Source organism: Psammomys obesus, unplaced genomic scaffold (genome assembly GCF_907164565.1).
Source record: "Psammomys obesus unplaced genomic scaffold, mPsaObe1.curated_primary_1811, whole genome shotgun sequence".
NCBI classification, from domain to species: Eukaryota; Metazoa; Chordata; class Mammalia; order Rodentia; family Muridae; genus Psammomys; species Psammomys obesus.
The window spans coordinates 707322-735260 of NW_026596120.1; the positions used below are offsets into that span (position 1 = coordinate 707322).

Genomic DNA, 27939 nt, shown 5'->3' on the forward strand with positions numbered 1-27939 from the left:
GTGTGTGTGTGTGTGTGTGTGTGTGTGTGTGTGTGTGTGTGTGTGTGTGTGTTCCTGCACGTGAGTGTAGGCACATGCATGTGCAGGTCAGAGGAAAAGCTTGTGTATCTGTCCGTCTGTCTTCTCCTTTTACCTTGTTTGAGACAGGATCTCTTTGTTGTTTACGGCCATGGACACCTGTCCCTAATTCCCATCTCCTCAAAAGAGTGCTGAGTTACAGGCACATGCTGCTACATCCAGCTTCTTTGTGTTCTACAATGCAAGCTCAGGTCATCACACTTGTTCAGAAAGTACTTTATCCACAGAGCCATCTCCCGAGGCCAACACCCATCTTTTTTTTTTTTAACAAAAAGAGGAACTCATTGGGTTTTTTCTTACAGGGTGGGAAACAGTGGCAATTTCAGGTTATGGTGAAGTTCTCGGAGTCCACACTTTTAGGAGGGATGCTTCGTTTTCTGCAGATTTGCCATTTACTATGCTGGGCAAATGTGGCTTTTCACAATGCAAGATTCGTGACTACCCTTCACAGAGCATTCCCATCAAACAGCACAGGCTCCATTTATGTCCCTGACACATTTGGTAATTCTTGTGGAATTTCAAATTTCATTACGTTATGATGGTCTGTGACAAGTGACCTTTGATATTATGATTTAATTGTTTGTGATACCATGAATCTTTTTTTATTAAATTATTTATTCACTTTACATCCCTAACATAGCCCCTCCCTCCTCTCCTGCCTGTTCCACACTCCCTTCCTGTTCTCCCATCCCTCCTCCCCTATTCCTCAAAAAAAAAGAGGGGGAGGCTACCCCTCTCCACCCACCCCAGTTCAAATCACATCAGGACTGAGCTCATCTTCCTGTGAGGCCTGGTGAGGCAACCCCACCAGGGGATAGTGATCAAAAAGCAGCCAACAGAGTCCATGGCACTCCTTATGCCCAGATACCATGAATCTTAACATGATCCACTTGAGGCCAGGCATGGTGGCACATGCCTTTAATCTCAGCACTCAGGAAGCAGAGCCTGGTGGGTCTCTATGAGTTCAAGGCCAGGTCTGGTCTACAAAGTGAGTTCCACAACAGTCAGAGCTGTTACACAGAGAAACCCTGTGTAAAACAAAACAAAAAGATGATCCATTTGATACAATGAATGTCACATATGTTCTGGCTGCTCCACCAGCTGGCCATTGCTCTCTCTCAGTTACTGTACTCTGGCCTCCATGTCCCCAGAGACAATACTGAAATTGGAGTAATAACTCTACAGTGACCCTAAGTGTGTGAGTAAAACACAGTCTCGATACTCTATTTTTAATCTTGAGCGAAAACATCTCTCAGTGAGAAAAACCTACTGAGAGCTGAATGGCCTGAGAGCCAAGCTTGTCGAAACAAACAGCCGAGTTGCGAAGGCAAAGAAAAGGGCCTTGAAGGAAAATTAGAAAATGTCTCCAGGCTCAGGAGTTAAGTACTCCCTCAGCCCTTGCAAAGAACCCAAGTTCGATTCTCAGCACCCATGTTAGGTGGCACATGACTGCCCATAACTCTCCTAGTGCCCATGCCTCTGGCCTCTTCAGATGCCTGCACTGATGGGCACATACCTACACTCAGACATATAATCAAAAATAATAAAAAAAATAAATATAAAAAAGAAGGTGCTGGTCTTGTAAACAGCCCAAAACTGGGAAAGCTGGCAGTCATAGAGAGACCTTCTGAGTGGTCCCAGAGCTCAAACAAACAGTGGCATTGCCTGAGGTTGGGACCTAATCCAGAAGGATGTGCTAACTCTCTTCAACTCTGGAAAAGCTGAGAGGTGAGGATGCTGTGGCAGCTGGCAGAGGTTTGTGGAGAGAAGTCATTTCTCCAACTTACAGTGCAAGATGATGCATCAGGTGCTGATGGGGAAACCAGAGTAAGTGATCCGGAAGATGGATCAGAGAAAACCCATGAAGGCGGCTGCACTCCACACGTGGGCCAGAGAGCGTGACCGAACAGACAGCCCCATGGGAGACTGTCACAGCTACAGAGAAGTTGATATCTGGCTTTGGAGCTTCAAAGAACCAACTGTTTTGTTAAGGACTTAGACATGGAGTCTAAGCCAGTGGTCATTTAAAATTCTGAATTGTCAGGATCCTGAATCTTCCTCACCTGTGCTCTGTGAAGGGAGCCCAAGCACATCTATAGATACCATGGAAGTCCTCTGTTGAGACCTAATGCGAGGGAAGAACAAAGATTCCTTCCAAAAGAGTACCGGTGATTGACAGGGTGCCTGGTTACCCCCGAGCCATGATGGAGACGTTCAAAGCAAATGCTTATTTCATGCCAGCTATTAATGACATCTGCTCTGCAGCTGGTGCCTCAAGGAGGAATATCAACTTCCAAATCTGATAATCTAAGTAATATATTTTTGTAAGGCTGCCACAAAAGGGGATTCTTCTGAAGGGTCTGGTCGAAGTTATGTCAAGAGTTTCTGGAAGACACGCACCATTGTAGATGCCAGGAAGAGCATCTGTGATTCATGGGAAAGGACAGATATTAACATTAATGGGAGTTTGGAAGAAGATGGGTTCCAACTCTCACAGGTGACGTGGAGGCATCCAAGGCCTCCACAGAGGGGTTCACCTCAGGTGTAGAGGAAACAGCAAAGAACTGGGATCGGGACTGGAGTCTAAAGACGAGACTGAAGGGCTGCAGTTCGGGATATAAGCAAAGAAATTGGTGTCCTCAGGTGGCTCCTGCCCCTGGAGACCCTGGGAACACTCTGACATGACAGAGGATCGGCAGTGCTGCGGGAACTTGGCTGGTAGCAGCAGCAGGGTCTGAGGGTCTAAGTTTGGAAGTTCTTCAGGCCATAAAATGTGGACCTGAGAACTCCTGTCCTGAAAAAGAGGGGTCGGTGGATCTGGGAAAGTTCACGGATGCCTCATTTTAAGAAGTCACCACAGCCACTCCAACCATCTCATTGGTCATGGTGCTCAACGTTGCTGCCAAGACCCTCCGCCAGCAAGATTGGCTTGCTGAGGACTCAGGCAGCCATTAGCATCTTTCAGCAAGGAAATATTTCTCAGTTAAGCTGTGTGGATTTTTGAAGGCATCATACCTGGGCTGGGGAGATTGCTAGTGGGCAAGAGCAATTGCTAGATGAGCATAAGGACCTGAGTTCGAATCCCCAGAACTCATGTAAAAACAAATAAATAAAACTGACATGGCTTCATATGCCTTTAACCCCAATGCTGTGGAGAGCAGAATAATAAGGATGGCTGGGACTTGCTGGCTGTCAGCCCAGTTCAAGGCTCAGTGAGAGACCTTACCTCAAAGGAATAAGGCAGCGAGTGATAGAGCGGGATGCCTGATTCTCACCTCTGGCCTCCACACTCATGCAAATGGGCTCTCGCTCTGACATACACAGGTGTGTATATACCAAATACACAGAGAGAGAGAGAGAGAGAGGGATCACATGTAAACTTAGTGCACATGTAAACTTAAGAGGAGTGGAAATACAACTTTTAACAAACATTGAGAGAGGGGTAAAAAAAATCTTGTGACTCTCTTAATTAGCCTGTTTGCTTTGCTGTATGGTCTGGAGCCAGCCCTTGCAATGCCTTCAGGCAGACATCCCTGGTCTGTTGCTACACTGGGCTGTGCAGGATTGGGATCTAAAGAGCTTCCTCTTCTGGCTGGTGCAGATCCCAGTGTCTGGTGCTTATCTTCTGCCTGCTGGGAGGGGCTTCCCTGTGACCAGGCTCTGCCCTCTGCTCTGCTGTGTTCTCCCTCCCAGAAATCTGTGCTCTGAGGGGGTCTTACTACATCAGCACTGCCTGAGCAGGTGGAAGAGGCAAGGGAGCAGAGAACAGCAGAGGGAGTAGAGCAGGGTCCATGAGCAAAGGACGTGAGAAGGACAGAGACAAGGAGAATGGGAAGGAAAATGGAGAAAAGGAGACATGGCGAGGCATAGAGAAAGAGAATGAATCAGGCATTAAAAGGACAGTGGGGAATGTAGGCTCTGGTAGGCTCCTACTGTACACCAGGCAGCCCCATCATTACAAGAGACCCTTCACTTTGGCTTATTTCCCCTAGTAGAAGGATTTGAACTTCATTGATATTAGGCGTCGTGCAGGAGGACACACAGCTAGAACAGAGCATAAGTCAGATAGGAGTTACATTCTGCGGGACTCCAAGCCCCATCTCTTCCCACTGACAGTGGCTGGGGTTCTCTATTCTCCAGGTCTCTCTCATACCTTGAGGCAGGGAAGTAAAGGGAGAGAGCGGGGAGGGCTTCTCATGCACCATTGGGCTGCCGATCACAGCAACTCTTCTCTGCCATTGGTGGGCTGGCATCCCCAACACAGAGGGCCTTGTGTGGAGGTTTGTGTCCTGCCACTTAACCCTGAGATGACTGGAGTTCCCGGCGAGGGCCCCGCATTTAATATGGCACTAATGTATCCAGCAGAGCCCTCCCCGGGAGGTAAGAAGCCCAGGCAGGAGCCCACCAGTGCTTTTTCTTTCAGCGAGACCATCATGTTCCTGCATCAGATCTTCTACCAAGGCTTGAAGGCCCGCATCTCCAGCTGGCCCACCCTGGTGCTGGGTGAGTAGGGGCCCACGTAGTCCCCTTCTGGGCAGGAGATGGCTCTGTCCCTCCAGATCATCACAGTGAGGCACCCTATAGACTTCAGAGTCCCCAGGAGGAGAAAGACAACCACCCCAATCACTGCTGTGCCCCCTTCCAAATTTTCCTGCACAGGGGCCCTGAGAGTCTGGGAGTTTTCTTTTTCCATTTCACATGACTGAAAACACACTGAGTTAAAGAGTCTGAAGCTTGTTTGTAGCAAACATTTCATTCATTTGCTTACATTATATTATTACATTATGCTGTTACATTATTATCATTATCATTATAAATATTTCGAGACAGGGTCTCTAGTGCATCCCTAACTGCCCTGGAACTTCCTGTGTAGTCCAGACTGGCCTTGAACTGGTAGTGATCTGCCTGCCTCTGCCTCCCAAGTACTGTGGTTAAAGGTGTGCTCCACCACGCCTGGCAATGTGCTTTGCATTTTAGCTCAGCATTGTAAAAGAGCATTTTCTCAGGACCAATTTTCTCATGTTGAGGTTTTTGATGGCTGCATAAAGCTCCAGTGTCCCTAACTAACTCTTCTTCTTGTTTCTGAGCTGTTGCAAATCTTTAGGGATCATTTCCATAGAGAATAGGTTTCCAGACGTTGAATTACTAGAACGAAGGCTCTGGATTCATCTCCATTGCCTAGAAGGCTGTGCTGTAGGGTCCCAGGATTGAGGCACAGCATACCCTTCCACTGTACCAAACCTGTGCCAGGCCTGAGCACAGGTTTGTTTTCGTTATTGTTGCTTTCTCACATTCTCGCTTTAACAGGAAAGATCAACACCAGTGTTCCCTTCACTGCAGAGGGGAGGGCCCCACTAAGAGTCAGAGCTGGGCCAGATGTAGCTCTCCAAGCCCCCTCCACTCTTTGGATGTTTCTCGTATCAAAAACCCTGCTTTATGGGGCCAGGGAACTAACTACCTCAGTCAGTAAAGTGCTTGCCTCAAAGGAATGATGGTTAGTGCAATCCTCACAAGCCACCTAAAACGCTAAACCCAGGGCCTGGTGGGATTGTGCTTACTGCTCTTGCAGAGGACTCAGGCATGGTTCTCACCCACCCACATTAATTCCAAGGGAATCTGATGCCCCTTCTGGCCAATATGGGTACTGCATGCAAGTGGTGTATTTACATAGGCAAAGCATGCCTGAAATATGAGGACGTGGCCGTTCCTCAGTATGGTTGAGGAGGTTTTTATAATAGATATGAAGGACAAAACAGCATATGGAAGGATCTGGACTGAACCGGACCAGAAGACTGAACACAGTCATAAGAGGAGACAGAGGCAGGGAGAACAAGAGAGGAAAAGAGAGGAGAGAGAAGGAAGCCAAAAGAGAAACCAAGAGACCAAGATCACCAAGAGGGCACGTAGCCAATAGGGAAGCGAAGCTGGGGCGGGGAGAGGTTTAGGATAGAGACGAGAGTGAGAAGTACTGATGAGAACCAGGACAGAAAAACAGGTGCTTGACTTGCCTCGAGAATCTGTTGGCCAGTTTTCTGCTATGATATGTTAATAGACACCTCAGTTAGCCATTCGTTCAGGGCTTATTTGAGACCTAACAAAACACACACCACACGAAATAAAAGTAAATACACTTTTTTTTTTTAAGTGGCACGCACTTACATTCCCAGTCAGTGATGGGGAGGCAGAGACATGTGGTCCCTGGGGCTTTCTGGCCAGACTAGTCTAGTTAGCAAGCCCAGGGTACCAGTAAGAGACCTTCTCTCAGAAAACAAGGCTCCTGGGGAATGATACCAAAGGCTGAACTCTGAGTTCCACATACAAACGCACAGAGGTGCACCAGTATACCCACATACCCACGCACATGAACACACACACACACACACACACACACACACACAGATCCTACCTCTTACAAAGACACTTCGAGAGGAGAGGCTGGCCACACTCCGCATGGGTCGACCATGAGATAAGGTGTGACCTCCACCAAGGCTACTTTCTGGAGATGGTTCCCAAAGCAGGACCCCTGGGAGCCACAGCCACCAGGCCTCCACGGGCCTCGACTCCATCTCTCCAAGCCTCCCCAGTCACAGCTGCCACAAGACAGCCCATGCACGCCTCCAAGCCTCAGTCCTAAACCCACCTCTGATAGGGCTGGTATATCAGTGTAACGCCCAAGGTGGGATCTCTCTGGAGTGGGGATCTGAACCTGGCACACAGGCTCCCTGGGTGGGCCGATGGGCCAAAGGCCTGGGGACGTCTAGCCCCGGGGTCCCTCTGGTCTGCTGACCCCGCCTACCCCGCAGCCGACCTGTTCGACATCCTGCTGCCCATGCTCAACATCTATCAGGAGTTCGTGCGCAACCACCAGTACAGCCTCCAGATCCTGGCTCACTGCAAGCAGAACCGGGACTTTGACAAACTCCTCAAGCAGTATGAAGCCAAGCCAGATTGCGAAGAGCGCACGCTGGAGACCTTCCTCACCTACCCCATGTTCCAGGTGGCTGCTGTGACCTTCAAGGGAGCAGGCTGGGGCGGGGGCACTGAGGGCACAGCCTGGCGGGACACAGTCCTCAACAACCCTGGCAGGTGGAGAGCTATCTGACCACACATGCACCTGTCCACTCCGGCAGTGGGGAAGGTGAGGGGCAGTTCCCAGAGACAGTCACACGGGGGCCCCTATTGCCTTGGCTCTCCTGGCAGATCAGGGATGCAGCCTGCTTCCCTCCTCAGCCTACTGGGTTCAAAGAACCATCTTGCCTCTCTGTCTTGCCTTCCGTCTCTCTCCCTCGTTGCCCTGCATCTCTTGTCTGCCATCACTGTCTCTCCCTGCTTGTCTCTCTTTCCCTTCCTGTCCTTCCACCCATCCCTCATCTCTCTGGTTCTGTCCCTCCGTGTCTCCTGCCACTCACAGATCCCCAGGTACATCCTGACACTCCATGAACTGCTGGCCCACACACCTCATGAGCACGTGGAGCGCAACAGCCTGGACTATGCCAAATCCAAACTAGAGGAGCTGTCCAGGTGAGTGTACAGTGAGGGTGCAGAGGGTGGGCAGGGAAGGGCCGAGTATTTCCTCAGGAAAAAAAAAATCATAGCCTGCCTGACTTCAAAGCTGGGTCCCGTGACGGACCTGTGCAGCTTACACATGGGCCTGGGGTGAAGCAGCATGGGCTGGGTGCTGTCCCTGGCACAGATAGAGTTTGCAGAACCCTGGCATTTAAGTAGAGCCATCATATATACGTGTGTGTGTGTGTGTGTGTGTGTGTGTGTGTGTGTTTTAAACAAAAACAAGGCAGAAATACAGCTTAGTTGATAGAGTATTTGCCCAGCTTTGCACTCAGTATCCAGTACTACATAAAACCAGGTATGGTGGCACCTGCTAACCCTAGCACTTACAGAACAGAGACAGGAAATTCATAGCTTACATTTTAAGGCTACCCTGGAACCTGTGAGGCTTTATCTCGAAAAAACAAGCAAAAAAATTTAGTGATAAGAGCCCACCAAGGATGGGGGTCCCAGGTGCCTCGCTGGAGTCCCCATCAGCAGCCAAAGATGACAGATGCAAAAACTGTGACCATTTCAGACACTCTGGTTCAGCATCCCCCGCCAGGCCCTCTGTCTGTCCTGCAGTCCAGAGGGAGCCTTCCTCTGCAAGAGCAGAAGCAGGAGGGGAGCCCTGCCACACCCACTGAGGTGCTGGGGGTGGGGTAGAAAGTGGTCTAGATAGGGAGTAGAGCACAAAGCGGAGTCAGTAGGCTTCCCCAGTGGACTGGGTGGGAGAATGAGAAACTAGGGATCCCAGATGAGACGCCTTTCCATCCCCAAGTGGAGGAGACTAGAATGGCGGGTTATAGAGCCTGGAATTGAGAGCCGTCGGTGATGACTGTGCTATGAGATTGCCTCGGGGGCCACTTCAAACAGGAAGACACCAGAGCCTAGCAATGAGCCTGGATGGAGGGCACAACATGCGGATGGGTCCTGTGGTCAGGCAGAGAGGATTGGGAGTGAGCATCAAGGAGACTCAGCTTCCCGAAGCCCACAAAGGATAACAAATAGGTCTCAGCTCCAAGCTAGGCAGAGGAATAGGCTAGGACAGGCAGGGGACAGGCTGTCCAACCTGATCCATCCGAGACTCCACTGAGTTGCTGAGTCATGAAGGGGGACCAGGTAAGCATGGTATTAGGGTGTGACTGCAGAGGGGCAGAGCCAACGGCAGGAGAAAAGGACTCTCTATCTACCATGTTCAGGAAACAAGTCCTACACTTTCCTCCTTCCCCAGGGAAAAGGCCTAGGATGCCTCTGAGGTTCCTCATAACTGAGGAATGCATGTCCTGGCACAAATGGGATACAGATGGCCTGAGAGGCCGAGGTATTTCACCTAAGACCTTGGTGTGCCTCCTACTCTTTCTTCCTTGCACCCAACACCTGCAGCTGCCCCTGGCCCAGCCCTTATGGCACATTGGAGTGTTCTCTCGTCCTCCCCAACAGAGTGCTGATGGAAGTGTCCCGGCAAGAGGAAACTATCAAATTGCCAAGCGCTGCCCAGGCTAGGCTAGGAAAAACGTCTTCTCCAACCCTGACAACTAGCTCTTCTCAGAACTGTACCTCCTCCAGCACCTATGGACCAGCATTCTATGGACCAGGCCTTTGTTTTGACATTTTATCCTCAACCACTGTAGCACCACTGATAACACAGACCATCACTTCCAGGACCCCAAAGAACTCACTAGCTATGTGTGCACGTGGGTCCCCAACACCAGTCTCTGTCTGCAGCAGAACTTGTTCTCGCCAACTGTAGGCCGCCCTTGGCAAGTCTGCCTGCCACTGTGGCGTCACCGCTTTGTGCCTTTCAGAGTCCAACATTCCCCAGCAAAAATTCACCCTCACCGTGAGAAATGTTCTCTCTGCCATTGGCCACTTCGCAAGCAGGACCACGTCTCCAGGAACCAGGAGTCTGAGAAAAGATTTTCTGAGGAGGAATAGGGGAAACTGAGGCTGCTAGAGAAGAGAGCCAGTCTAGACATCCCAGAGAGTTTAAGCTAAAATGAGAGTCCTAAAGCAGAAAACTGAAATGCTGAGCCCCTCCTCCTCCACAGCATCCTGCACACGGGGAACTGAGGGTCAACAGGATGAGGCTTGAGTGGCTTACCCATTCATAGCCCATCCAAGCACCTCTCCTCTGAGGTTAAACACATGGTCGCCAGCCCTCTTGGTGACATTGACTGTAGAACTTCAGAAATCGGCAGAAAATGTGCTCTTCTTGAAGTGGGTAGGGATTTCTCCAGCGCTTCCCCCTCCCAAAAGTATTCATTGCTTTCCTAAGAAGCCTGGGAATCCACCAGGGCAAAATTGCCAGAGAACACCACCCCCCTACACACACACACACACACACACACACACACACACTCACACACACACTATTTTTTTTTCAAAGTAATTAAATGGCACCATCTCCTGGAGGGAATTGGAGTTGCAGAGGACAGAAAAGATTCTTTTCCTCCCGGAAGGCAGATAGTCTTTCCCTGATCCAGCAGAATTGCCTGGCACTCCCCTTCCAGGGCCTATACAACATTAAAAGCACAGCCTTGTAAAGATATGGGAGAAAGATCTGGGACATAACTCAGTGGTAGAGCACTTGACTTGAGTTCAGTTCCCAGCAAAAAGAGAAGAGCCTGAGGAAAAGAGTACAGAGGTAATGAACTTTGCTTGCAGATGAGAACAATGTATAGTAAGATACGGGTAGTAAATATTCCCAGCAAGAAGGAGAGAAGAGCCTGAGGAAAAGAGTACAGGGGTAATGAACTTTGCTTGCAGATGAGAACAGTGTATAGTAAGATATGGGTAGTAAATAAGAGTGTCCTGGGCTCACATCTCCCTCCTCGGCTGGATCTGCTATCTATCCTACAATGGTCAGCACTTGAAATATGACTGGGCCCTCTTCCGAGCCACCAATTTCCATTCCAGTCTTTCTAAAATAAGCACCTGGTGATTTGGGCAACCAGGGGATTAAACAAGATGAAGCCTGGGCAGTGTCCAGCATACAACTGGCGCTCAACGGTTGAGAATCGCCCTCTCCTCTTGGGTCTGCCCAGGGAGCCAGCATTGCCCTCCCTGAGCGTGGGACAGCGCGCCTCTTACTTCCCGCCTCCCCAGTCTTACTTCCTGCCTCCCCAGGATCATGCATGACGAAGTCAGTGAGACAGAGAACATCCGGAAGAATCTGGCCATCGAGCGCATGATCATCGAGGGCTGTGAGATCCTCCTCGACACCAGCCAGACCTTCGTGCGGCAAGGTAGGGCAGCTACTCATCACCCCGATGAAGGGTCCCAACGGGTGGATGGCACTCGGGGACGGTGGATGGCACTCGGGGACGGTGGATGGCACTCGGGGACGCCAGTGGCCTAGCCTGCAACTGTGATTTCGGAATGTTCCAGACTGCTAAGGGTGCAAAAGTTCCACTCGGGAGCAGAACCTTTATGCGCGTGTGCACGTGCGCGCGCGCGCACACACACACACACACACACACACACACACACACACACACTACTGGTTCTCAGGTTCCCTCAGACCAAATACGTGTCTAATGTCCTAATTAGCGATGGGTTGTGGTTGTTGTTGTCACCTCTGACCTGCCTGTCCTTTGGTGGGTAAAGTAGGAAGCAGGATGTGGACAGATAGCGACTGGCCCTAGGGACAGCAGGTGCTTACTGAAGGTAATGGGAGGGAGCCCCGTGCTCTGTGGTTCCCACTGAAGTGGGTCTTCCCACCTCCGGCTCCTCAGACTTGGTGTCTTGAGAATGGGTCTGGATGGCCTGACCCTTGTTGAGCTCCTGATGGCCCAGAGACATCAACACTGTAATACATTTGAAGGGTGCCTCACGCAGCTGCATGTTCTATGGGAAACTCCTCCCTTGCCTGTGTGCCCCGATGGATCCCTGAACAGGGCCCAGAGCTCTTCCCAGCCCTTCCTGCTTTTCAGCCACGCAGCCAACACTGACCCTTGCCCTGTGCACACCAGGTCCCCAGAGAATGGAGTCAGCCCCAGCCTGCAGAAGAAGACCTGTCACAGATGGACAGCCCAGATGCAGCGCACAGCAGAGGAGTCAAGAAGCTAGGCAGTGGGGTCTAGGATGACATTTGCTATGGGAGAGAGTAATGGTGACAGACAGGAGAGGAGCTGGGAGGAGAACCCAATGCAGACCATGCTGAGGAGTCCTGAGTGCCTGGTCGATAAGGACAGTGAGAACAACGGGGAGGAAACCTATAAAGCATGTGTGGAGTGGGACAGCCGGAACAAAGAGAGCTACCCACTCTCTCCAGCAACGGCTTTCAACTGTACTGTACTACACTGAGATTCACATACTCAGTCTGGGCTCTGCAGCTAAGTGCCGAGATTAATTGGTGATGCCTGTTGTGGCCACAGCTGTGCAATGTATCATGCTAATACACCAGAACCTGCCTCCAGGCTCCCCGTTTGTGCAGCTCCATCGTTCAGTGCCATTTCCAGCCCTCAGCCCAGCTCCCCATTTCATTTAGGGTCCCTTTGCTTGCCAAGCCCCTGGTCCCTGGCTGGGAGGGTGTGAGACTCCGTAGAGAGCTCTCATTATCCCCATCACCTGGCTCTGAGGCTAGGCTGGAAGGAGTGACCAGGGCATTGGGACTACCTTGTTCCACGACCGATTTCGGCTGCACCTCAACCCCCCGAGGCTGGTCCAGAGGGTAGCATCATCGGTGTCATCTGAGGACCACTTCCTGCTCCCACAGGTTCCCTCATCCAGGTGCCCATGTCAGAAAAGGGCAAGATCACCAGGGGCCGCCTGGGGTCTCTGTCCCTCAAGAAGGAGGGTGAGCGGCAGTGCTTCCTGTTCTCCAAGCACCTCATCATCTGCACCAGAGGCTCTGGAGGGAAACTGCACCTGACCAAGGTAAGGGCCTAGGAGAGGAGCTGAAGGGCCTGGGGTTCAGGCCCACCGTCTCCTCCTTTACTTCAGGACCGGAGGCTGATGCTACAGTAGTGAGCTGAGGCACTTAAGTTAGAGTTTGTGAGTGTGTGAGCCCAGACCTGTACACACTCATACACACCTTGGTTAAGCTGACAGTGAGAATGAGCAGAACAGCCCCTGATATCTTCACCCTGAAGAAACCAGGGGAGCTGAGGTGGTGCCAGGCCCCAGGGACTCCCACAGCTGGTCAGTTCTAACCAACCGTTCAAGGCACAAGTATGGTCATATGATTGTGCAAGTGTGTATGTGTGTATGTATGTGGGGGTGGTATGTGGATAGAGGTGTTGGAGAGAGTGGAGCGCCCCCTCCAGACGAAGGTTAGAACAAGACATAGCATCTTTCTCTGTCATCTCTGGGCAAAAGTTCTCAGACAAAACCCTCATGACCTTCCCAGACACTCACTCACTCTATCACAGGAAGCCTTCCTCAAGCCAGATGACTGTGGAAGGCTGCTGAACAGTTGTCACCAGGTCTTCCTTCTTGTAGCTTAAACTCACTGGCCTGGCTCATTCCAGTAGGGAGAGGGAAAGAAGCAAGCACCAGGACCCCAGGACCTTTGCTCCTGCTGTGTACTCATGTGCACAGCCTTACCTCTTCTTCAGCAGACCCTTCAAGCATATCCTTTGAGCAAGACAAGCAAGCAAGACCTTTCAAGCATGTCCTTCAACACCTGCTCAAAAGCAGCTCTGCTGTAAAGCCTCGGGCTCAAGTCAAAACTACTGCTCCCCAACACAACTCATTGCCTGCTTCACCGCTCTGAACCCCAGCTATCCCTAAATCCGTCACCCATGTGACCCTGGAAATGTCTTTGCCCTGTGTACATTTCATCAGTCAAACAAAGATAGCAGTCCACACAGAAACACTGCATGAGGTGGCTGACAGTGAGCTGACAGTGCCTATGAGTTTGCTCTGCTGATTACAAGGTCTTGTCCCTCTGTGCCGCCATCTCTCCCCACACTATGTCCATCCCATGGAAGCAGATGGGATTTCAAGTGTGAACATTGCTGCAGCCTGGAAAGGGCCAGAAGGTGCCCTTAATTAAGTGAGAGCAATCAGGGAAGCCTTCCTTCAGGGACCTGGATGCCTGGTCCGTAGCCTCCCGTCGAGCTATTAGATTAAGCACCGGCTTCAGGGAATATACCGCTTATGTTAACATGTCAACAAATTAGATGGTTGGCTGCACACGGAGAAATTAATTTACAAATATTAAACACTCCAGTTCCGACCAAATTGTGTGCCAAGGGAGGCTTTCATTAATTGTTAGCTCTGAGTTCTACTCCAGATGTCTCTGTCCAGGTCGGGATGGTCAGCTCTCCCGTCCTTCAGCAGTGAAGTAAGCACAGACAGGTTGCACCAAAGACTCGAAGGCAGCTTCCTGATCTGAGTTTGGAAGTCCCTGTTCTCACACTGATTGTTTTCTCTAAGTTAGTTTTGAGTTGTGAAAGGTTAGCCTTGGAGCTGGAGAGATGGCTCAGTAGTGAAGAGTATTCGCTGCTCTTCCGGACGACTCAGTTTGGTTCTCAGCACTAACATCAGAAGGCTCATGCCGCCTGTTACTCCAGCTCCAAAGGATCGGACTTCTTCCTCTGGCCTTCATGGGCACCTGGTCACACACACACACACACACACACACACACACACACACACACACACACACACAAATTAAAATAAAACTATATTTTTAAAAAATAGCTTGCTGGTAAAGAATTCATGATCAGAGCGCTGACCGAATTCTAGCACTGCTGCGTACCTCCGACAAGTCATGTGACCTTAATAAGCCTCAGTTTCCTTATCTGCTTAATGGATATAAAAATACTTCCCAGGAATGCTGAAGGAGTCCCAGGGCCCGATACAATAAATTCTCAATAAGTTTAACAGTCGCTACGATACGTCACTATCCTATAATAATGAGCTGGTCATATTACTGACAGCAAGGCCTCCAATGTAATGATTACCATGACCAGTCCTCATCCCAAGTGTTTTATTCATATTTAATTTCTAGAACACCCCTGAGGTAGACAGTTACTTTCCCAGTTCATGGGTGAGATAAAGGAAGTAAGAGATGATAATAGATTCTTGATCTATTACAAGCCAGCAAGAGAATGCCAGCTGGGACGAAGCTTAGTGGTAGAGCACTTGCCTAGCATGCAGAAGGGCCCCAGGTTCTAACCTGAGCACTGCAAGTAAATAAGAGAACGACAGAGCTCAGAAGGCTTCCAGGATCATCAAGCCCAGTGAAATCACAGGGCAAGGTTACTGTTCAAAAGTCCTGGGAATGTCTCGAGGCCACGGAATAAGGAAGCAGGAAGCAGACCCAGAGCCTGGGAATCCCCTCAGATGTTCTCCTAACCAGTGGCAGCTTGTATAACATGAGACCATAATGACCCAGGCAAGCGGTTAAAAATAAGTTCTGAGTTTTGTAACAAAAAATAAGTGGGCAGCCTGCCCAGGATTTTCATATATAGATCAGTCATGTGGCTGGGTCTATGTTAACATCAGTTCTTGTAAAATAAACACTCACTGCCTCACAGTTGCTGTGGGTCAGGAGGTCAGGAGCGGCTTAGAAGTGGTCTTGGCTCAGGGCACCAGTTTGCAATAGCAATGTTTGCCAAATCACAGGGCTTAAAAGGCTTACCCAACCGAGATGGGTCATTCACAGGGCTGTTGGCCGGAGACCTCAACTCCTCACCTCTCCCCACAGCGTGGCACTTGCTTCTCGTGGGACAGATGATCCAGGAGAGAACAAGAAAGCGAGCAGGAAATTACAGTTCCCAGAGCTGCATACCTTCGCTGTGATTTGGCTGTTTTCTTTTTTTAATTTATTTTTAGTTGATTCACTTTACATCCCTATCATAGTCTTCCCCACCCCCCATCTCTTTCCCCTGATCCTCAGGAAGGGGGAGCCCTCCTCTCCTACCCAACCAAGGACCATGCATAGGGAGGACCCAGGCCCCTCTGCTCAGGTGTAGCTGTTAGGCAGCTCAGTCTCCAAATGGGTTCCCTACTATGGGAAGCAGGGGCTATTGCTGTCATTTGGTTATTTTCATTCAGCGCTGGTCACAGCCCAGCCCACAACCAAGAGGAAGGGAGCTATTCTTTCACTTTCAAAAGGGGGTGTCAAAGCGTGTGTGGGTAGGGGACTGCCACCAGATTCTCTTCTCACAACAACAGTGTCAAAGAAATGAAAGGGAGGAAATGAGTGTCGACCTGGAGTTGGGATGAGGCCCCTGAGGCTTTCTCGGGACCCCCACCCACAAGAGCTGACCAGGTGTCTTGAGCAGACTTCATTAACTGCTCTGACCTCATTTCTAAATCCATCAAATAGAGTTAGCAATATAATGGAGCCATAAAGCCGGCCCGTTTCACTGCTGGTAACATGAAGGATTGGCCAAGAACAGGGGATTTCAAATTTTTATAGATTTGGGGCCATGAAGTAATTCTCAAAAATGCTGACGGAGCAAAAAGAAGCCCAACAGGACAGATTCTGGCCCATCTGCCCACAACCTGACCTCAGCCTTCGTCAGGAGTGGTCTCGCTGAGATATCTCATCTCACCCACCTTGGTGGGCTTTGTAAAGGAAGCCAATGTCCTTCGCTTGCAAAGGAGTGCCCACTCGGCATATGCTACATGCATACACACGTGCCGTGTGAATGTGTGGTTGCTTGGTGTAGAGGTTCTTCCCATCCCGATGTTCTGAGACTTCTACTCTGGCACATGGACTCCTGGTCCAAAGCGGTGCCTCCTGCTCTTTTTCAGAATGGAGTCATATCTCTCATCGACTGCACCTTATTGGAGGAACCAGAAAACACAGAGGAGGAAGGTCAGTGTACAAGCTGCTAATCTGTAAGCACACTCACACAGATTCACAAGTGCACACGCGCGTGCGCGCACACACACACATATGCACGCACACGCAAACACATGTCCACACACGTGCTCATTCAGCAAGGTTGGAGCTTGTCCGGAAGAGCAGATGCTGAAACACTGTAGCCCCTGACCCGGATGCAAAAAGGCAAGAGAAGAACCCAGACTGAGGCAGACAGCTCACAAGTGTGTGCCCCCAGAGAGGAGATCTTGATACTGTGAACTTAGTCTTTCCGGTAAACAGCTCTCAAGAGTTCTAGGGCCTGGCATGTGTTGTGCCCTGGATTTGATCCCCTGCACTGAAACGAGGAAAGGAAAAAGAGTTGAAGATCAGCAATAAAATACCTGGGATTTACTTTCACATTGGGGGGCTGTAAAACAAACTGAATGTTCAGCCCAGTCCATAAAAGTTTCAGACGTCAGTGTTACTTGTCCCAGGTGTTAGCAGAGAGGCTGGGTTATGAGGCCCCCTCTAACCCTGGCATAGCTGCCTCCCTGCCAGTAGACTTAGCTGCGTCCTGAGTCAGAACCCATCGGTGCAGTAAAAGCAGATAATGTACCACTCAGGGATTCATGCTCTGAGTCACAAGTCTCTGTGCCTGTAAGTTACTTGTGCATGCCAAATCCTCAGGGTTTTTTTTCCCCCCTCTTTGAAATGGTGAGTTGGCCATTTCAAAATCATAAAACATTATTCTAAGAGGAGCAGCCAGTGGCCTGGTATCCTCCTGGAGCCTCTACCGGTTCCCAAGTCAGGGACCAGAGAACCTTATCCAGCTCACAAGCACCCACACTCACTCTGCTAACTTCATATTTTGTCACTGGAAAAGCCAAAGGAACTGGCCAGGACATAGACCACTTGGACTTTAAGATCGGGGTGGAGCCAAAGGATTCCCCACCCTTCACGGTCATCCTGGTGGCTTCATCCAGGCAGGAGAAGGCAGCGTGGACCAGTGACATCAGCCAGGTGAGCAGCATTGCCTGTTCCTCGAAGCACATTGTCCCTTCATGTTTGGCCTGGTGAGGGACCTGGATGGAGAGGGCAGAGCTGCATCGTTCTCCTAGAAAAGACCAGAGTCCTCCAGGCCAGGCTGATGCAGCCAGTGTGTACCATTTGCAGTGTGCATTTAAACCCTTAAGACTGTCAGGCTCTGCTTTCCACTCCCCAGACCTGTGAATGGCAAGGGTGCCTGCACTTCAGTCTGATCTCCAGGTCCTTATATGCACACACACAAAAAGTCTTGGCACCACCATCTAAGGAGATCAGATGCAGCAGAGCTTGAAGAGAGAGCTCCACAGATTGAGGCATGTAAGAACCTTCTCCAGTGAACCAGGCAGGCCTTCTGCAGTCCAAGCCAGCATCCACAGGGCAGAGAAAGATGTAGTTTTGGCCTTTGTCTGTTGCAAGAAGTAGAGTTGTTCTCTAGACCCCATTTAACCATTAAGCAGGAAGCGTTGGCTTCTCCAGGAAAGTCAGCAGCCCAACACGTTGGGACACTAAAAGTACAATAGGTGGAAAGTTGAATCTGCTAACAGGGCTGTCAGTAGCTTGGGTTCCAGAAGGCAAAGGGCAGTCTCATCCCACCTCCAAGGCAGGAGCCAGATCCCAGAATGTCTGCCTGCGGCCATCCCTTCTGCAGAGCTGGGTGGGCGTGGTAGGAGACCAGTTGGTAGCAGAAAGAACAGCTATGGCTGGCTCTCCTCCCTGTGTTTTGGGTCCCTGTGCCTACAGGACCCTGGAAGAGCAGGGTACCCACTGTACCCAAAAGGCTTTCCTCACCAGCTCCCTGCCTTCTTACCACTGGTCCTTCCTTCAAAGCAGAGTTCAATCTTCAGCACTGAAGTGAAAAAGAGAGTTGAAAGACCCTTCCAAGGTTTCACTTTCATATTGTGGAACTCTAAATTGAACTATATGTCTGGGCAGTCCATAAAAGTTACAGATATCAGCATTGCTAGGTCCAGGTCATATCAAGGTGGCTAGGCAACCCACCCCTCCTGAACCCATGGTGGACCAAGGCACGGTGGGATTTTGCATAGTATGTATATTCTTTTGAATTTTGCATATACGCCCCCCCCCAAAAAAAAAAAAACCAGCATATCCTGGAGAAAATGGATAGATCAAACCCAATCCTTGACTGTGTCCATCAAAGGTTGACTGCTCTCTTAACAGGATCCACAGGGTCCTTTACCCTCTAGCAACATTGATGCTCATGAATATGGGTCACCAAGCTTCTTTCCTTGAAGAGCCATCCTGGCAGCTTCTCAGGGTCCTCTGCTGTCTCCTCAGCACTCTGGAGCTTGCTGCAGGTTGTGCTCAAAAGAGAGTGGTGGATGGAGAGAGCAGACCGGAAATCTCTTTGTGCTACTTCCTCTGTTGGCCAGCCTTTGACATGGGGACTGGGCCTGGGGACACCTACCACCCACTGTGCCAGCTTTCACTTTCCAGTGACCTTAGCACTGGCTTCTACTAACACACAACCTCGAGGCCATAAGATTCTGTGATATACATGGAGATTCAGCAACCTGGATCTAGGAGGGTCCTCTCCACAGCAAGAAATGTTAAGCCACTGGGCAGAGGGCTAGAAGGCCTCTCGCCTGGATTAATTTTCCGTATTTGGTTGGTTTTGTTTTAGTTTCGAAGACAGTCTTACTCTATAGCCCAGGCCTGCCTCAAACTTGTGATCCCCCTGCCTCAACCTCGTCAGTGCCGGATTACAGGCATGGAGCACTTCGCTAGGCACAGGAGAGGTATCTTTTACTGTTGTTCGGGAAGGTTCGTATTCAAAGGCGAATTTGGCTTTTGAATTTTTTTTCAGAGATGGGTAAATACCCCATCATCATCCCTGCTACCAGCCTGCATTGCGACCCACCCCTGGCACTGCTCGTGTATAGACTGGAAACGTAGGAACCACCTCAAGCACCGGAGCCCTGGCACTGGGGGGTGGGGCAGAGGGCACATGTACTGTACACACTGGTGCAGAGGCTCATGAGGCAGCTTGCCAAGAGCCCAGATCACCGCAGGGCAGCCTCATCCCTGACACCAGCCCCCAATAAAGCAGCAAAGTGGCAGAGTCCTGTGCATCTGCTTGGTAAAGCAGGAGCCATTAAACCCGCCCAGGCAGATAAGGAAACAGACTCAAGAGGGCCAAGTCAGTCCTCCAAGGTCACTTGGCTTCCAAAATTTAAACGATGCTGTGTTGGCCTTGCCCTTGTCCAGGCAGTGCCCTTGAAGCCTAAGGGCCCTGTGTTCAGCTGGGAGAGCTCCAGGTGGGTCGGGTCCCAGTAAGGAGACTGGGTTCTGAGCCTCGGGTCCCCTCTGTTTCCAGTGCGTGGATAATATTAGGTGCAACGGGCTCATGATGAATGCATTTGAAGAAAATTCCAAGGTCACCGTGCCACAGATGATCAAGTAAGTGCCCTTGGCCTGTCTCTAGAAACTGAGCACCACTCAGACTCACTAGAACCCGGCCAGGGCCAGCCCCTGGGGCTGGAAAGATGCCGTGTTTTATGATGGGGATGGGGGTGGTTTCATATTTTGAGTTAATGTCTGTCTGTGTGGCTGCTTTGGTGTAGCTTTTGTCGTGATTAGTTGGCTTTGCACATGTTGGCTTCTTTTTAAATAAATTTTTATCTACATGTTACTTATTTTTTCATATTGGGCTATTTAAAACATAATATTAGGACTGAAAATTTTACATAGTCTTTCCTAAGGATTTTTTTTTTTTTACAATCACAAAATAAATAGAACATTTCAAAACTAAATAAAAACCTAATTGCAGGATGGAGTTACAGGGCCACTGTATCTGTTTGAATGGTCCTTCGGGACAAGGGGAATAGTGTCCTGCCGGACACAGTTTTCCCGGCCCCTGCACTCTCATAGCACAGCTTCCATAAACAGCCTGGAACATTTTTTGTCCACTGACTCCCACTTCCCAGGGTGCCTCTCTCACCTTCCTGTCCCTATCCTGCAGCACTTTGGCTGTCTGGATCCCATGTCAACCTCCGAATCCCAAGCCTGATGATGTCACTGGGTACCTACCTCCCAGGCCCCCTACCGCCCCCTGGCCTGTGATGACTATGGCTGGCCCCTCCCCTATTTCCAGTGAGTGCCCTGGGACAGTACATACCACAGGACTTAGCATCTGAAGAATGGCAGATGCCCGTTGTTCACACCTGCCACCAGATAAAGGCAAGCATGCGATGAGCCTACTGTGTGCTCTGTTACATGTCTCCACAGTGAGAAATCACTGCACATTAAAGGCTGAGGAAGGAAAAACCCTTTAATAATTCCACCCACGTGACTGGTTCTGGCTAATTCGCAACAGGGAACAATCCTTCAACAGGTTTTACCAGCCTGTATACAACTTTGGCTTACCCATTCCAAATGCACTATCTTTCTTAAATGTCCTTGAACAATTGAAACAGAGACGGGAGACTGCAAGTCTGGGCATTTGGGCAAATGGCAAATTTACACAGCTCTGATATTGCCAGTCATTTCTCGAGTACACCAGTGTTGTTCTTTTTTAATAATTGCTACCTCAGGCAACCGTGCCCATCTGGCAGAATTACGTTTTATGGTGTACCAGGTCTTTTTTTTTAATTCAATTTACATCTCATTCATATGCCCTTCCCTCCTCTCCTCCCATTCTCACCCTCCTTCCCACATCCCCTACCCAGACACCCCAGCTCATCTCTTCACATGGGGACTGAGTTTGTCTTCAAACTCAGTGGCCTGGTAGGGAAACCCCATTAAGGGGAAGTGACCAAAAAGCAAGCAACATAGTCCATGTCAAAGATATCCTCCACACCCCTTCATGCTAGTGGGCCCACATGAAGCCTAAGATGCCCATCGGACTTATCTTCTTGGGGTTGGTGCATTGTAGTGTCTCTAGCCTGTACTAGATGACTAAAATCCACCTATAAGTGAATATATACCATGTGTGTCTCTCTGGGTCTGTGTTACCTCACTCAGGATGATCTTTTCTAGTTTCATCCATTTGCCTACAAATTTCATGCTTTTCTTGTTTTTAATGGCTGAGTAGTATTCCATTGTGTAAATGTACCACAGTTTCTTTATCCATTCTTCGGTTCAGGGACATCTAGGTTATTTCCAGTTTCTGGCTATTACGAAAAAAGCTGCTATAAACATAGTTGACGAAATGTCCTTGTATGGTGTAGCATCTTTCAGGTGTATGCCCGGGAGTGGTATAGCTGGGTCTTGAAATATGGCTATTTCCAGTTTTCTGAGAAAGTGACAGGTTGGTTTCCAAAGTGGCTGTACAAGTTTGTAGTCCCGCCAGCAATGGAGGAGGCTTCTGCTTTCTCCACAAGTGTTGTCACTTGAGTTTTTGAGCTTAGCCATTCTGACAGGTGTAAGATGGAATCTCTGAGTCATTTTGATTTGCATTTCCCTGATGACTGAAAAGGCTGAGCATTTCTTTAAGTGCTTCTCCACCATTCGAGATTCTTCTGTTGAGAATTCTGTTTGGCTCTGTATTCCATTTTTAATTGAATTATTTGGTTTGTTGATGTTCAGTTTCTTGAGCTCCTTATATATCCTGGATATTAGCCCTTTGTCAGATGTAGAATTGGTGACACCACTTTACACTCTTAGACTCAAGAACACAAACCACAACATTAGCACATTGTACTTCAAGACCACGATAAGAGTTGGAGCCCTAGCCACATCAGAAAGACGTCCCTTTCTGCTGGAGAACGGGTTTTTCCCTCTCTGAAAAGTTGAGGGAAAAACTATCTTTCTCTGAAAGTTGTACCCTTTCTGGATCCCAAATTGACGCGGTGTTGTCAGCCAGCTTCCTGCACAGCAGGTCAGGCTCCCATTAAAACCTAGAAAACCAGTTTCCAAATTCCAGAGGCACCTCCAGGCAACAAAAATAACAGCTAGTTGTCTATTTTTCTCTTCTCTCAGAACACTGAGATTTCTCTTGAATCTTTTCAAACCCCCACCCTGTGTTACATTTCTGTTTTGTTTTGTTTGAGATATTGTCTCACTGTGCTGCTCTGGCTGGTTTAGAACTTACTATGTAGACTGAGGTGGCCTTGAACTCACAGAGATCTACCCCACTCTGCCTCCCAAGTGCTGACATTAAAGGTGTGTACCACCACACCTGACCCTGTTTATTTTTTTATTTGAGATGAATTCACATAACAAGTTTCTCTTCTTTAAAAGTACAATTCAGTAGATTTCAGTATATTCACTATGTTATACAACTAACACCAGCACCTACTTCTGAAATATTTCCATCACCTACCCCGTCCGAAAGAAGAGATGAAACACATATGAACAGTCAGTCTTAATGTGCCTACCAAACATTCACTGGATTACTCCCTGTTCCTGTGATTTGCCTGTTCTGTGCTTTCCTATAAGTGAAACCGCAGTGTCCATGGCCTGTTTCACTTAGCATAATGTCTTCAAGGCTCATCCATGTTGTAGCATGTGTCCTTCCTTTATTTCTTTTCATGGCTGAGTAACATCCCACTGTATTTTATTTGTCCGGTCATCTGCTGGTAGACATTTGTGAGTTGTTTCCACTGTGCTCTATTATGAACAATGCCACTGTAAACATAAACACACAGATTTTTATGTAAATGGAATTCTTGTGTGTTTTGGGAGTTTGGAAGCATGTTTTTTGAAGTTTGTTGTATTTTTCTGATACTGTTGTGGGGCTGGGTACTGTATACTGAAGGAGTTACAACTCTTTCTTGGTGTTTTTCTTCTGAAGTTTTGGGTAGAACTGTTCTTGACTGGGAGGTGGGGGTTGACAAGATGGCCTGGTGGGTAGCCTCAGCCCTGGCCTGGTGAAGAGACACCATGGGCCTAAGTGATTGCCAGTACAAACAGACATTTGTCACCTCTTTCTCCTCTCTCAGTCCTGAGGTCCAGTGCGTCCTTATATTGGATGATGTTGACTCTGGCACACATGTCACCTCTCCCTGCCTGCTTTCCGCCTCTGCAGGTCTGATGCCTCCTTATACTGTGATGATGTTGACATTCGCTTCAGCAAAACCATGAATTCCTGCAAAGTGCTGCAGATCCGGTACGCCAGCGTGGAGCGGCTGCTGGAGCGCCTGACAGACCTTCGCTTCCTCAGCATTGACTTTCTCAACACCTTCCTGCACTCCTATCGAGTCTTCACTACCGCCGTGGTGGTCCTAGACAAGCTAATCACCATCTACAAGAAGCCCATCAGTGCCATCCCCGCCAGGTGCATGCACACTCCTTGCCATCACTATCTACAAGAATCCCCGGACTCTGGCACGATGGTGTAGTGGGTAAAGTGACCTGCCACCAAGCCTGATGACTTAAGCTCAACCCCTGAAACCCACATGGTGGAGAGAGAGAACCCAAGTTGTCCTCTGACATTCACATTCTCTCTATGACCTGAACATGCCCACACACACACAAATACATTAACTAATTAAACGTGAAAAACATTTTTTAAAGAATCCCATCTAAGTATGTGCACCTCCTCCTGAACCCACAGACTTCAGGCCAATGAGATCTCTGGGAAAAAGGCTGTCCCAGAAGTGAGGATGCATTGGCATACATCATTCTCAGACCACAAAGGGGGTACATTTCAAGACTGTTTCTTTTCCGAAGGAAAGTGGGCATGGTGGTCCAGGCCTGCAATCCCAAAGCTCTGGGGCTGTTAGTGGGAAGAACAGAAGCACAAGGTCATCCGTGGTTGCACAAACTGTTAGAGCTCTGCCTCAGAAGACTGCACTCTTTATGGACGGGGTCACTCTGCTGTTCCCCCCTTCCCCATAGCTCAGAGTCCCTCAAAGCCTGGCCATCTACGCTGTTGCTCACTAGGCCTCCTTTACTCCCCCACTTGCCTTGGTCAGGGAAGCCAAGGGATAGCTATTGCTCTCCCCTCCCTACATCCCTTTGGGAAACCCAGGACCCACCTTTCACAGAAAGAAGGAGGGAAGGGAGGCAGGAAGGTACCCCTTCCCTGTGTATGTCCATCATGCTTTAAAGAGAGGAGGAGTGCTTTATGATGTGTTCAACATACATTCTCTAGTGAACCTTTAGCCACCTTGGCTTTGAGGCTATCTTTCATACTTACATCACTGAAGCTCTCTAATGGCAAGCTAGGGCCCGGAAAGGCCAAGAGACTTCCCACAAAGCCCCTGCAAGTCTGTGGCTGAGGTGGCCTTAAATGCAGACCTGGCCTCGGGATTGCTAAGCTGCTGCACTTCCACCCACTCCAAACCCAGTGGACACGTGAAACGCCTCAGGTGCCATGGTGGAGACACCGGGTTTAACGTCAGAGGCATCAGATGAGTCACTACCCTCTCCCTGAGCAGCTGCTTCCTCACCCACAGAGTGTCCCTTAGGACCACTGTCAGGACAAGGGCAGAGCATGCAGGTGAGAGCAGCCTGGTGTGGGTGGATGGAGGCTCTGCAGAGGCCTGCAGTTAGAACCTGTAGCATCTCAGGACAGAGGCTGAGGTAGAACCATCAGGTAAAACCATCCCCACCACCAGTCACCCAGCTTAATCAACCCTTACGGGTATAGACATTTGTCCCCAAGCCCTCTAATCACAATCCTGGGTATGGACACACCCCAGTCTTCAGGGATTGTGCACATAAGGGAGACACTGCCAGCCACTCTGAGCCCTATAGGAAGCCGGCCAGATGGGCAAGTGTATACCAATGGCTTTCTCCCTCTTCCCTCCCCTCCCCACAGGTCACTGGAGCTCCTGTTTGCCAGCGGCCAGAACAACAAGCTTCTGTATGGAGAGCCCCCCAAGTCCCCTCGTGCCACCCGCAAGTTCTCCTCACCACCACCCTTGTCCATCAGCACATCGTCCCCAAGCCGTCGGCGGAAGCTGTCCCTCAACATCCCCATCATCACAGGTGGCAAGGCGCTGGACCTGGCTGCACTCAGCTGCAACTCCAATGGCTACAACAGCCTGCACTCCCCCATGTCTCCCTTCAGCAAAGCCACACTGGACACCAGCAAGCTCTGTGTGACCAGCAGCTTCTCCAACAAGACTCCAGACGAGGCCGATACGACTACAACCACGACAACGATGACAACCACAACCGTTACCACTACCACAACTCCCACCCCTACCCCAACCCAGACCTCCAATCCAACCCCAACTCCAACTCCTACCCCAGCACAGACCCCCACCCTGACTCCGACCCCAACCTCAACCCCAACCCGGACTCCAACCCAGACCCCAACTCCAGCTCCAACTCCAGAGAAATCTGAGGAGCCCTCAGCACTTAGCAAGCAGAGTAAGTGGATGCATGAGCAGAAACAGCCCATTAGCACTCACCGCCATGAGGCTTGGCTAGGCTGGGCCTGCAAGGCTTCTGTTGTGCAGGATATGGGCAGTGCAGCCTGGTAGCCATGTGGAGGTGATGGGTTGCCAAGGTGAGGTCAGCAGAAACTCTGAGGATATCATCATGCTTTAGATAAGTCTCAGCTGAAGTTCTCAGATTTGTGCCTTCCCTCTCCCTACCCCAGTAATATCCTGCATCCCTGTATCCAGATCATCTTTGGTCCCTGCCCTCACCAATCATAGTCTAGCTTGGGGACCAGACCAAACACTGATACGTATTAACATTTGAAAGGTGCTAGAAAGGATAGGCTGGGACCACCATCAGGGGAGCCAGAGAAGGCTCCTAATAGATCTGTCAGATTTGATGCTCACCAGTAAAAAGGGAGAATATTCTAGACAAAAATAACGAAATGTAAAATGCTGGAGAATGAGGAAGGTATTGTATGCTCAACAGCTCAGCACACCGAAACACGGAAGGTGGTGGCAGTGGCCTAAGATCCCTGCTGGGGCAGCCAGTGCCTTCCTATCTACAGCCTTTCCTGAGCACTCTAGAAGGGACCCATTAGGTTCTGAGTTAGCTCAGATCAGGCCATATGCTGGGAGCTACCAGCATAGTCTTGCTGTGTGTGTGTGTGTGTGTGTGTGTGTGTGTGTGTGTGTGTGTGTGTGCATGTGTGTCTGTGTGTGCCTGCGTGTCTCTGTGTCTATGTGTGTATCTGTGAGTGGGTCTGCATGTGTGTGTAAATGTGTATGTGTATACATATTTGAGCTGATCACAAGCCCCAGCCTTTGAAAAGGGCACAACTGGGAAGAAGAGAAACCACCAAGGCTCCACCACTAAGGACATTTCCATGGTTCACGCAACAAATATGTGATGTGCATGTCTCCCTCAGCTGAAAGTTGGTAGCTGAGGTGACAGCTCGCCAGAGGACCCAAATACCATCCAGTGTTATGATGTATGGGATCACTAGAGAGGCGACATGCGAGGCTCAGAATTTTGTCCAGCACAAGCCTGCAGTGGGATCCCTTTCGTTACCTTGTGGAATGAGGCCCTAGTCAGTTCTACAAAACCACCTGGTACCAAAGTTCTCGATGAGTGATCCTGGGACCCCCAGTCTCTCTGTGCTTCTGTGTTGGGTGGGCTTTTCTAAAGAGACATGTAGCTTCCAATGGGTTTTATATTCAGGCCTAGACACAGGCTCAAGTGTGTTCACCTTCTAGTTGGGGAAATGAGACCCGGAGAGGTTACTCGCCCCCCACCCCCCACCCCCCCACCCACAGAGGCTCTGGGAAGATGGCTCCAGTTGACAAAGTGCTTGCCACATGAGCATGAGGGCCTGAGTTCAGTAGTACCTACATTAAAAGCCAGGCTCAGAGGCACAGCCCTGTAGTCCCAAGTGCTAAGAAGACAGAGGCTCCCTGGGGCTCATTTGACAGCCAGTTCAACTGACCTGCGAGAGACCCTGTCTCAAAAAATTCAGTGGAGCACAATTAAGGAAAGCACTTGATGTCAACTCCTGGCTTTCACACACCTAAACACGCACACACCTACACACACACACACACACACACACACACACACACACACAAATAATTTTTTAGTAGCAAAAACTCACTGTACAAAGAGTATGTAGCCCTGACTTTCCCATCGTTAGAAGACTAATACTTATTTCAGATCAGAAGCAAGAGGTGAGATATAAAAACAGGGCTACCCTTGGCAAACGAGACAGGTGGCTAAACAAGATCTCCCACGAAAACCAGAAACACCTTATTACTCAGTGTGGTCTGTTGCTCAGCCACGTGAGCATCAGTAGAAGCCTGTTAGAAATGCAGACATCTAGGTTTGGAAATGTAGCTCGGCTGATAAGAGTGCTTGCCTAGCCCCCTTCTCTAACCCAGAAGCTGTTGATCACAGCTTGATGTGTACAAGCCACGCCTCAGGACAGGGCCCACCCCCAGCAGCAGAAGCCAAAACCAAATGAGCTCAATGGGATTTTTTGGAATTTTGTTGTCTCATAATGCTTTGTCTGGGCTTACATAATTACATTTTCCAATTCTGTGTTCTTAGGGGATTTTTGTGTGTTTGAATGTGTGTGTCTCAGAGTCTGTGTGTATTTCTTGTGGTTTTTCTTTGGCTCTTTTTTTTCTGTATTGTTTGTTTTTTGTTGTTATTGTTAT

The 27939-nt window shown here is 49.6% G+C and overlaps 1 protein-coding gene across 2 annotated transcripts in view; it reads left to right on the forward strand.

Moving 5' to 3' along the window:
* The window catches only part of Rasgrf1 (Ras protein specific guanine nucleotide releasing factor 1), a 97781-nt gene that overhangs the window by 39924 nt on the left and 29918 nt on the right, over positions 1–27939 (forward strand). For both annotated transcript variants that reach the window (XM_055629849.1, XM_055629850.1), the window contains exons 6-15: positions 4502–4581; positions 6882–7075; positions 7490–7599; positions 10753–10871; positions 12344–12504; positions 16339–16402; positions 17274–17410; positions 19770–19852; positions 23421–23669; positions 25158–25714. In XM_055629849.1, the coding sequence (XP_055485824.1) occupies positions 4502–4581; positions 6882–7075; positions 7490–7599; positions 10753–10871; positions 12344–12504; positions 16339–16402; positions 17274–17410; positions 19770–19852; positions 23421–23669; positions 25158–25714 (1754 nt within the window). The remainder of the gene's footprint in view (positions 1–4501; positions 4582–6881; positions 7076–7489; positions 7600–10752; positions 10872–12343; positions 12505–16338; positions 16403–17273; positions 17411–19769; positions 19853–23420; positions 23670–25157; positions 25715–27939) is intronic.